Genomic DNA, 12494 nt, shown 5'->3' on the forward strand with positions numbered 1-12494 from the left:
TTTCGCAAATAGCCACTATAATAAATTTAATTATGCTACATAATATAGTTTGTATATTTAAAGGATGTAGCTATAGTTTAAGTTGCATCATTTGTATAATTTGTGGATTTGTATAATTCGCGGGTGAGTTTATATAATTGAGTTATTCTTATATAAATTCGTTATAAATACAAACATTTGAACTTTAAACAGTTATACAAATTATTATACAAACGTGTGAATTATACAAACTCGAAACTCCAGCCCACGTAATTATCACTGAATGTTGGTCACGAATGGTAAATAACTAAAATTATAGCTATGATTAATTAACTAATATATATTTATTTAACCATGTAATTCTTCCAATTGCGAATACTCGATTTTGAGATCATCATTTAAGTTATATTATAGTTATTATTATAATTTTAAGAATTGAAATCGTATTTATGTAGACATATTATTCCAACCATCACTAATATAGTGATGTATCAATGCCATGTCTACACTAGAGCACTGCAGTATCTTTCAGCTCTGTTTGGTCGTAATCAAGGTCGAATATATATATATATATATATATATCTTGTCCAAACCAGTTGTTACGAGATAGTATTTTTGTCATAGTCTTAGGTAAATGGGGTAAATTTTAACGAGGACGTTGAGTTTATAAGAAGCTGTGTATGTGATGTCCTAGTTTAGGATAAGAATTCACATCAATAAAATACATGAGCGATGTTATTTATATAAGTAAAACATTACATCCTAGTGATATTTTTAAAGTTGAGAAGGTCTAGGTCGGTTCAAAGCAAATATATATATCACTAGCGGATTAAGCCGTTACACTTTTTTATTTTTTAATACTTCATATCAAGTTAAATTCGAACAAGAAAATTAAAACAAACTGAGTATTTCAATGTATGTTTTGTTCCAAGTTTATTATCTCCTCCTCACCCACCCAACGCTCGATCACACCCCTGCACCCTATACCCTATCTCTATCCATCTTCATGACATTTTGCTAATTAACATACAAATATTTTTAGTCAAGAATTATTTTTCGTAAATAATATTTTTTTTCATACCAAATATACCCTTTAAAATCTTACAAAGAAGAGGAAATAGTCAAAGGAGATAGGACCCATGAAGATACAAAGTTCAAAAAAGTAGCTTCAAAGGCTTGGATATTAGTGGACAGCATGCTGTACATATAGTCTTATGTTGGGCTCAAAAAGTCTTCGTGTACTGTACCCCTACACACTATATATAACGTTTTTTGTTCTTTATAGCTCTACCTTCGAGGACATTGAAAATTAACTTTACCACATTCAATTAAGTATATAATCGGTTGCTGGTTAGAGTTATGTAACGTATTAGTCATGATATATATAATAAAGATTTTAGTAATGAATATTTGTGAGTATAATTATGTTTCTATATATTGATTCGATTTTACTAAATTTTTCTCGTTATTTCAGTATTGTTAATAGCGCATTGCATTTTTCGAATGTAGGATGATTTGCATCTCATTGTTGTGATGTATTTGATCATTAGAAACGTTGAAGAATAGCTTTGATAAAGACAGTATTTGATGTCTTGATCTCTTTATGAATATTTAGGAGTTTGTGTGATATTTCGAGATGTCTGTTCGTGAGAATATATAAGTGCCGTTTATGTAGATATAAATTACGGTTTAGAATATAAAAATCTTAACAAAGATTGAATTTATCTTGTAAAGTTCCGTAAAATTTTAATATCAACGCATAGTATTAATTTTTATATTGTCTATCTAGTAAATAAGTATAATATACATGAATTTTAATTTATATAAAATTTTAGTACTTGTTTCTTCTTCTCCAGGTCTTGTATAAACAAACCCTAACAGAAAACTGATATAGAACACGCCAAAAATTAAAATTCTTTTTTTTTTCTTCGAAAAGTAATTGTTATAATGATAGCTCCACGAGGCTACACCAGACTACTTCCTTACTATATATATATATCAAAAAAAAAAAATTTGGGGAGACGAATGGTTCGGAATAAGGATATCTTATGATTAAATAAAATGTTTGATCATAAATTTTAAATATTTTCTTTGTTTTATTTAAAATTAGTAAAATTATTCGCGCTTTGCGCAGGAATTTAATATCACGAAATTTATAAAATAATACTTAAAACCTATCAGACATTAAAACTAAAACACTGTATTATCTTACATACAAGATTACGTAGTAACAAACATTAATAATGTAAAGGAAAATAAAAATTATTATATCTTATCATTTAGCCTTAATAAGATAAGCATAAATTATAAATTAATGATTGTAAAAATAATATCAGGATCTGTATAATAAGCAATAGTGTCAATGAGCCACTCAACATGAGCAAAGTATACACATATTTAATTGGGAAGAAGAAGAAGAAGAAGAAGAAGAATTGGAAGAAGCAGGAGGAGGAGGTTCAGAATTTTTGTTGTGTTGAAATGAGAGGAAATCCCTCTATTGATGACAACAAAGGGTAGTGTGAACAAGTATTTATTGTGCCTTATCAGAAATGTTATAACTATTTGGAAAAGTTGCAACCCTTCGGAAATATCACAATCTTTCATAAAAGTCATAACTTTTCATAAAAGTCGCAACTCTTCATTAAAGTCGCAACTTTTCATTAAAGTATCAACTTTTCTTAAAGGTCACAATTTTTCATAAAAATCATAACTCTTCATTAAAGTCGCAATTTTTCATAAAAGTCACAATTTTTCATGAAAGGAAAGACTAATTTTGTAAATAAATAAATTAAAAGGAAATTTTGATTTGTGATGGCGCCACGTAGGGGGGCCTAAGGTTCTCTTATATATATATATATATATATATAATGATATGATATGATATATGATGATTAATGATGTTATAATGTTTAGTTAGATTTTTTTTGCAAGGAAATAAGATAATGTTTTATTTAGAATTTATAAATATGGAATTGCAAAACAGATTTGAAAATCAACTGCAAATAAATAAATTGTCATGGTCAAATGACACAAACAAATAATCTATATCCTCTATGCGATATAAGATTTAAGTTGGTTTTTTATTTTTAAAGATAGGAAAATTCGCGGTCGCTATCTTTTGGGTGCGTACTGGGTAAAACTCTCGCTCTTATACAATAGTTTGCAAACCACATAGGAGAGTCAAATTCCATGATAGGATTAATAATGTGGTCCAGTAACCAAATTTCTATCTAGTTTTTATTATTTTATGTGATTTAATTTATATGATATATTGATATACATTTCTTTTTATTATATCCAAAAAAAGAATGATTTTTTTTACTTAAATTTTTTTTTAATTTTTATTTCTAATTTTGTTCAAAGATTATAGCCACACAAATGTCAATGACTCGAGAATGATAAATAATTCATGATGAGGGATAATAAACAAAGGGCCCAGTAATAGTTAAAGTTTGGTATAAATAAGTTTGGTTACTTTATAATGTCTGATAGGAAAAGAATATACCTCTCCTCTCAGGCTTGAAAATGTATATGTAATTTTTATGTAAAGAAATGTTGTCACATTTTTTCATTTCATTTTTTGCTTTGTCTAAATGACTTTAGACAAAGCAAATGATTCATCTTGAAATATTTGTAATGATAAATGAATGTAAATTATATATATCATCATTAATTTAGATTTAATTAATCTAAAATTGGATCGTTTGAAATATAATTACCTTTCCTTTAAGATGACAACATCATTGGTAGTGAATGCGGCTTTATTTTGCTGAAAGTTGAGGTGAAGTCAGAAATTGAAATTTATAATTTAAGATTTTAATCTTTTTAATTTACTAAGCAGGCCTCATGGATAGTTAGATATTATGAATTTCTATCCCTAAGCTCGTGAACCTTTGTAATAGTAGAATTTGGTTGTCTATCAAGTTGTGAGGCTAGATGCTCTGATTGATCAAAAGTTTTGTACAAAACAATATGCTTGGTAAATAATAATATACATTAATTAGTTACCAAAAACAAAACTTATTGAGTTATTAATAATTTAAATATATTAAATGACATTTTTGTAAAAAAAAAATATAGAGTTTGAACTAAAATTAGTGAATTTAGTCAAATCCACATCCTACTCTCGAGCTTCTTCCCTGATCGAAGGTTCAATTGAACCCGATATTGTTGAATACATAGTTCAACTATATTATAAAAGTACAATGAATTTACTACTAAAAAGCTTTAAAATTAAATCTATTAAATTTAAATTTTGAATTTCACTATAGTAGTATTATTAAAAAAATTGGAAAAGTTGTAAGGGAGGTTAATATTTTAAAAATATCAGGTGTGAAGGTCCAGTAATTTTAAAAATAATTACTGATATATTACTAGGGTGGTGGTCATAATTTGATAACAATCAATTTGTTTCTTGGGACAGTAAAAAATACCCTATTAACTTTATTTAAAAGGGCCAAAAAAAGGAAAATGTATATATGGAGCCAAAAATTAGGGTAACTTTTCAGTTCTAACGTAAAAAACTGAGCAAATTACGGTTCTAAAGGCTTAAAAAAGAAGGTTCTTTTTGCAAAGTGTTCACTGTCCCAACAAGCCATAGTGGTCTTTGAGAATGGGCTCTAGCTACGATTAATAATTCTCGTTTAATTTACGTGACATATTTTAATTTGATATATATAATATTTGAAAAAAATAATTAAAAGAAATTGTGTTTTAGAAAAAATCATACAGATGCTCTAAGTAATTTCATTAAGGTTAAAATATATATTTTAAAATTAAATTATTGTTAAATATAAATTGTCATTTTTTTAATAGTCCAAACATGCAAATACCATTTTTCCAAGAAATTACGCTCAATAATCTTGAAAATAAGTGATTTTGACCTTTGATTTCGCTTCCTCCGTGGACAAACGTTCAAAGTAAAAAAATAAAGGTTTTATTCATGGGCAAAATTTGTTATACTTAAGTTTTGTTTATGAAGCAAGCGAGTTACAAAGTCATGACTCTATTTTTGAGGCTATTTTGGTAAATCATCCATATTTAAAAAATATATATATTGTTTATCGTGAGGTTTTAAATTCTACAAATAACATCATAGAATTTGAAGCTTTATCATATTAATATTATTCTATAATCACACATATATATAAAATAAAAAGTAAAAAGTGACCATAAGTGAATTTTACCTCCTTTTTTCAAAATAAATAAAATAAGAAGTGAGTTTTACCCTTCCATGATACCAGAAAGTTGCTATTCAAAATTGTCTCCAATTCCTAGAGAGGAAGCGACAAGTAGAATTATTACTATAATTGTAACAAAAAATTAAAAAGACATAGGTCAGTTTTACATGGCCCTCAAATTAGGACTTGAGTGGTCCACTATAAAAACTTTTTTAATTTCCCCAATATCCAAACCAGTTTTATGGACAATAAAGTATGAAAATTTAATGTAAAAGAAGGTCGAGACTATACTTTTTCATCCTTTTTATCTTCTACTCTTTTTATTGGATTGGGTTGATGGGGTGGTAGGAGGTGGTGAGGTTGATTTGGGACGTTGAGTTGATGATTAAGCGATTATTTCAATGCTGTGAGATAATTTGAAGAAAATCGTGTGTTTAGTTCAAAATAGATAATATTGTATCATGAGTATATTTGATCTGAACTAGTCCAACGACTAATATTGAGTCGCTAGTTTTAAAAAGATGAGTATACAGATGACACAAAATGATAATGTGGACTCAATTTACTGTCATCACTCATATACAAATCGATTTATTACCTTTACTTGTAGCGTGGAAACACTCACACATAATAGAAGCTAAGCATGTGAGTTTTGATTGTTATATATATATTCAAATCATATGTGACATATAATTCATCTCTAAGATAGAATATGAGATGACGAGCGATGAAGAACTAACTCGGTTTGTGCCATGTAGAACTTAATTTAAGAGGGAAATTGTTGAATGTGCTAACAAAATCATCAATAAAAAGTTGATAAAAATAATAAACTAAATACAAAATGTAGTAATATTCAAAGCATCACTCGTTCACGTAGAATTTCAAAAAAATCAATCACACTATAAAAGTAATAAAATATAGACAACCTATCTATCATGACACAAATAAATTCAACGATTCAAATATGTGACATATAATTAAATCATACGAATACAAGTGTAGTCTAACCTATCACAAATATCATTGGTTAATTCCATTTCTCATAATAGTAACTTATACATATATCACACACACACAAAAATAACTTTACCGTTAATCGAAAAAGAAAAAAAACCCTCTATTGCTTTTCCACTATTAAATAATGAGTGAATCCAGGGTGAAGAGATATTCTCTTAAACATTGACACTATAAAATCATGTCAGAAAGTAGAAAATACATATACCATCACTTGTTATCTTCTTTCACAGTCTACAATACACACTCTATTTTCTCACTAAACTTGTCCACAATGCAGCTAACTCACTAACCCCAAAAACACAGACACACACAAAAAAAAAAAAACTCAAATATTATTGTAGAAAATATGTTTCAAAGAAGCTGCATTGTGGTTTTCTTGATTTTAACTTCATTTTTTCCTTTTGCTTTTGGGATTTTCTTGAATGTCACTACTCTTCCTGGTCAGCATCCTGATCCTGAAGCTGTTGCTCTTGAAGTTAATAGGTAATAAAAAAACATTTTTTTTTTTTTTTATGATTTTAACTTGTTTTGTGTCTTTTAATGTTGTATATTTGCTATATGTTCTGTTTTTTCACAATGTAGAATTCCACATTCTTGAACAAGAGGTGGGGGTGGGGTGGTAGGGATGAAGGTTACGGGATTGGGGTGAAGGTGAGGGTAGTGAAAACATAATTAATAAACGTGGAATGATACTCGTGGAACTTGTTTTCTGTGTTTCCATTTGGGAAGTCATTTAACACTTTTTTAAAGAATTTATTTTCCAAATAGAAAAAATGAAATACATTTTCCTTCGTAACGAACACACTTAAAAACACATGTTTGGGTATGGATTTTTTTCTTTATTGATATGAAGTGTGATAATATGATATGATGACAATGTTACCGTTATTATTTATCTAGAAGGAAGTTTCCCTCTTTTTAGAGTTTTATGTAGTGTAAATCTGAATTAGTCGGGGATTTACTATGGGTACTGAGCAATGGCTGGAAAACTTAAAAAATAAAATAAAATTATAGGTTAATTGTACCACATTTCATTTATTTTTTCTTGTTTATGTCTTTCTCTGTTGTCTGCTTGCTCCTCTGTTCTTTACATGTTCTGTTTTCCATAATGTGGGACTCCCCACTAGGTAGGATGGATACGAGGTCTCGTGTACAAGTTTTGAGTATGAATTTTCTTGATAAGGAACATTTTACTTCTTAGTACGCAAAAAAAACCCGAATTAATCGAGGCCTCAATACAGATACTAGACAAACGAAATAAAGGTTAATAATCCCACATTTTGTTCTTTTTCATTTATTTTTTCTTAAGAATGAGGTGCTAATTAACATTTTACCCTCTACATTCAAGAGACTTTGTAAATAATGAGCACAATTTGTATTCCTTTTGATTAGTTTAGAGTTTGATTTCTTGCAAAAATTAAGTTTATCTTCTTCATTCTTTTGTTTTTTTTTAATTTTTTTTGAGGGAGAGGGTTTGGATTTTTTCTTGTTTTTTTTTTATTGTCTTTATGAGCTTTAATTAACTTTTTAAAGTGTTCTTAATGTAGGTAGATATGAATATTTATTGGTTGCTTATTTTTCTCTTTTTTAAAAAATAATAAAAATAAATAAATCATAGCTTTCTCTTTTTATGAATATCTACTTGTAGGCCCTCAAATCACTTTAATTAGTGAAATTATTGTTTTTCAGCCATAGATAGAAATCCATATAGCTTTTCTCTTTTTGTTTTGTGACTTGTTTAAATGTTCCATAACTCATTGCCTTTGTTTGTACAAACATATATAAAGCTAGAGGGAAACAATTTGTTCATTTACATCATTGACCACAAAACATTTCTTTTATTCTTTTTCTTATACAGTGCAATCCATATTCCTTACTCAAACTTTTCACTCAAAGTTAACTTATATACACTGATACATTTTATTAGCGTAACCTCTTGTATCTTTCATGTTTTTATTGCGTAAATAATTAAAGTTCCTTTCACCCTTAGGGCTTTGGTGTAGTGACAATAGTGGATTGCGCGACATGTGTGTTCAACACATGTTACGAGTTCACCCCTTGTTGAATGAACTTATTATTCAACGAATTTTAAATCGTACATCATAACCTGTTACGGTTTCTCGATTATAAATTAACAATAAGTTATTGCAGGAAAGTGAATGCATCACTCTCAATTTTCCAATCAAGAAGAAAAATGTTGTCCTACACAAGTAGTGACCAATCCTCTTGTCAAACGGGCAACCCTATCGATGATTGTTGGCGATGTGACCATAGTTGGCAATTAAATCGCCAAAGACTAGCCGATTGCGCCATCGGTTTTGGTCAATACGCCCTCGGTGGGAAAGGCGGACGTTACTACGTGGTCACCTCATCCTCGGACCCCGACCCCGTGAACCCGCCACCTGGCACTCTTCGATACGGAGTCATCCAAGAGGAACCGTTATGGATAGTATTCTCAGCCAATATGGAGATTAAACTCTCGGAAGAACTCATTTTCAACTCGCACAAAACCCTAGACGGACGTGGGGTCAACGTGCACATAACGGGAGGGGGTTGCATAACGTTACAATATATCTCCAACGTTATAATCCACAACATACACGTACATCATTGTTACGAATCGGGCTATACGAACGTACGTTCGAGCCCTACACATTTTGGATACCGAGGCAAGTCGGACGGGGACGGAATCTCGATTTTCGGGTCACGAGACATATGGATAGACCATTGTTCATTGTCCAATTGTAAAGATGGATTAATTGATGTAGTTATGGGGTCAACGGGGATAACGATATCAAATAATCATTTTTCACATCATAATGAGGTAATGTTATTGGGACATAGTGATGATTATTTGCCAGATTCAGGTATGCAAGTCACAATATCATTTAATCATTTTGGTAAAAAATTAATTCAAAGAATGCCAAGGTGTAGAAGAGGATATATTCATGTTGTCAATAATGATTTTACAAGATGGGAAATGTATGCAATTGGTGGAAGTGGAAATCCTACTATCAACAGTCAAGGAAATAGATATATTGCACCCTTTGACCCTTTTGCTAAAGAGGTACACTTTTTTTTCTTCTCTGTTTATTTTTTCTAGTTGATATATATTGATTATACATGATTATACATATATTATACACAAATTGTATACAATAGTTGGTTGAACGACTATTTAGATTAATTATTTGATATATAACATTATGCTTCTCTTCTTTTTCTTAGTAACAAAATATAGTAGTTTGCCCTTTTTTCCTTTCTATTTTTTCACGCAATAAAATAAGACTAAACATGTCTTTAATTAAAGAAAGAGTACTAATTTGGAAAAGAATTTTAAGTTTGGGTGTATTTGGATTAAAGTTATGAGCTACATTATTTTAAAATTTCTAAATACTTTGTTTTATCTTTTCTACTTTAGTTCCCATGCTTTCCATTCTTTTTAGTCATGTCTAATATTTTTATACCAATAGAAAATACAGAGAAAACAACTAATACCTTTTGTTTTTTAGTCTTATTTTATATATTATTAGCTTGAGATTATCTGCTCAATTTTTTCAAAATGTCAATAGATACGTGTTAAATTTTTTACAAATATTAATTTTAAAGAATTTGACATGCGTTCGATATTGTTTCAAAAAGGTTAAGCAACGTAAACTTGAAATAAATTCAAATAAAAAAACATGATAATTGATGATTCATATAGTTTAGTCAAATTTTGTGCTTTAAATTGCATTGGATGCCCAATAATGTGAGATGTGATGTATGTGGGGACACTACATGAAGTGGTGGAGCCACATTCAAATTCAAAGTCACGTGTTCAGCAGAATTTTATAATTTTAGTTATATATTTACATCATAGAAAATATTTAATATCTACAAATAATTCATGTAGAACTCGATAAATAAAATAAAAAATATGATTCATAACCCATAAACTAGTTCTCTTGACTCCATTTCTGACTGACGACATACATTGATGGATCAGTCTAAGAGGTGTCAACTAACATCCAAATTACTACTTTTCATATTTCGACGTGTTTTACTAAAATTTTTGATTTTGTCACTGATCGATTATAGGTAACAAAAAGAGTGGACACAGATGAAGGAAAATGGAGAAATTGGAATTGGAGAAGTGAAGGGGATGTAATGGCAAATGGAGCATACTTTGTGGCCTCTGGTGAAGAAGTTGAAGTTAAATATGAAAAAGCTTATAGTGTGGAGCCCAAATCTGCTGATTTTATTGACCAAATTACTTTAAATGCTGGTGTTCTTATTCACAGGTTAACTCCTTTTACTTTCCTTCTTTTTCACTTTTCCCCCTAAACTTTACTTTTATACTTTTTCTATCACACTTTTGGTTCTTTATGTTACTCTAATTAGAGTAATCAACACCTTAATAGTCCCCTCTAAGACTTTTGTGACAAATAATTATTAGTACTAATGTTACTAGTTGTAGTAATAATAATTGATTTAGGGTACTTTTATTTTCTTAGTGACACAAGAATTATGTCTCATCAAATTTGAATTTTCAAGAATCCAAATGGAACATGCTCCCCACTAGTTACAATAAAAAAATGTTTTAGTTATATATATCGTTAGTAAATGAGTTTTTTTTATATTATTAAAATATTCAAAAGATATTTATACATAAGCTTCTTGTAATTATGAATAAGATGAAAATTAAATGCTATAACAAATAAAAATAAGATGAAAAGGGGTTTAATTGAGTCCCTTTTATATATATAAAAATATTTGTTGCATAAATAGATCTAATTAATTTTATTTCTTTTTTTGGTTCTATTAAACCAAATAATTTCCTTGATATAAGACGGTTCATCGATCAAATTCTAAATGGGACATTCTAATAATTTAAATCCCCTTTATGAACTTTTAGTAAATCAGTGCGATTCAAATCTAAATTAGTCGGATCAATCAATAGAAATAGTAAATGGAATTAATGTTTTTTTGTGACTATAGTTCTTATTTTGAGTTTTACTAAAATGGAAAATTTTATGACAATGAACAGGGGAAGTAACAGTGGAAAATGGACTGCTGCCACCAACAATGACACCGAATCCGCCGGAGACGACGGTGGAGGGGAAGATCTCGTGGCGATTTCCGGCGACTCCGACGACGATTATGGTGGTGATGAAGAGTCTAGAAGCTCTACAATTTACTCTAATTTCTCCTTGTTATTTAATTTTCTAATGACATTGTTAGCCTTATTGTAGTCTTAAAAAAATTAAGACATTTAAAAAAAAAAGGAAAACAAATTGTCCTTTTTTTGCAACTATTTAGAAATTGTTGTTAATGTGTTTTGAAGTACTTAATTTATCTGTGGTGGCATAATTGTCGCCCTGAACTCTTCAATCAAGAAAATTTTACAAGATTATTCCATCTTTACAAGATCATTAGCGGGTGTGAAATGGGCGAGTTAAAATAATTTGCTCAAATTATATGGATAGAGTCAAGACGAACTAAGTAATAATGGGTCATCATTATATAATTTGCATAACTCTTACTAAGTTTTATGATAAAATTATCTAATTAAAGATCGAGGAGTATATATTATACGTGATATTTCATATATTCACTAATTTAGATTCAATTATTAAAAGCAATCTTATAAATTCTAGCCCTTTAATAAAGGATATACATGTAGTTACTATTTTACTATAATCTTCAATGTGTATATATATACTAATTGATTTGAAGTAAAATATAGAATTTTACATGTTTTATATGTCAACTAAGAAGTAATCAGATGGTTCCTAAATATAAAGTGAAGATTTACAACTTCTTATATTATAGTCCAATTTTTTTTAATGTTTTTTTCTCTTTTGCTGGTTCTTGAAAACAACTTAGTGATAAATAATTCAGAATCAGCACAAGTCTAGGAGGAGATACATTAATAGATAATGTTATTTGCTTCGTAAGAATAAGAATTTACTTCTATGAAATATAAGAGTTTTACGAGATCAAGTGTCTTGAGTTAACGGAAAATCAAAGTTTATTTTATTTTTTTCATAATTACATTGACAATAATATAAAAAAAGATGGATTGTTCATAACAATTAAAAAGTGTTTATTAATTTATTAGGAGACAAATTGAACTAAATAGATGATGTTATTCTTCTCTAATTATTTTGTTTGTCACACTCCAACATCCAACCAACTTATTTATTACTTTTTAAGAAATAATTAATAACTTGTTAATGACAAATGACATGATCAAGTTGTTTTTTCCACTTTATATCCAAATTGTCTATACTGAGATGGATGAAGAAAGAAGATTATCCACTTTTTTAATAGGAG

The 12494-nt window shown here is 28.9% G+C and overlaps 1 protein-coding gene across 1 annotated transcript; it reads left to right on the forward strand.

Annotated features, from left to right (window-relative positions):
* Window positions 1-6352: 6352 nt before the first annotated feature.
* LOC102590902 (probable pectate lyase 12) lies at window positions 6353-11538 on the forward strand. The gene is made up of 4 exons (XM_006354348.2): window positions 6353-6659; window positions 8328-9243; window positions 10257-10459; window positions 11206-11538. Exons 1-4 carry the CDS (start codon window positions 6523-6525, stop codon window positions 11408-11410), a joined length of 1461 nt encoding a protein of 486 aa, XP_006354410.1. The 5' UTR covers window positions 6353-6522; the 3' UTR covers window positions 11411-11538.
* Window positions 11539-12494: the final 956 nt, after the last annotated feature.

The sequence above is a fragment of the Solanum tuberosum genome, unplaced genomic scaffold (assembly GCF_000226075.1).
Source record: "Solanum tuberosum cultivar DM 1-3 516 R44 unplaced genomic scaffold, SolTub_3.0 scf00177, whole genome shotgun sequence".
Taxonomy (NCBI): Eukaryota; Viridiplantae; Streptophyta; class Magnoliopsida; order Solanales; family Solanaceae; genus Solanum; species Solanum tuberosum.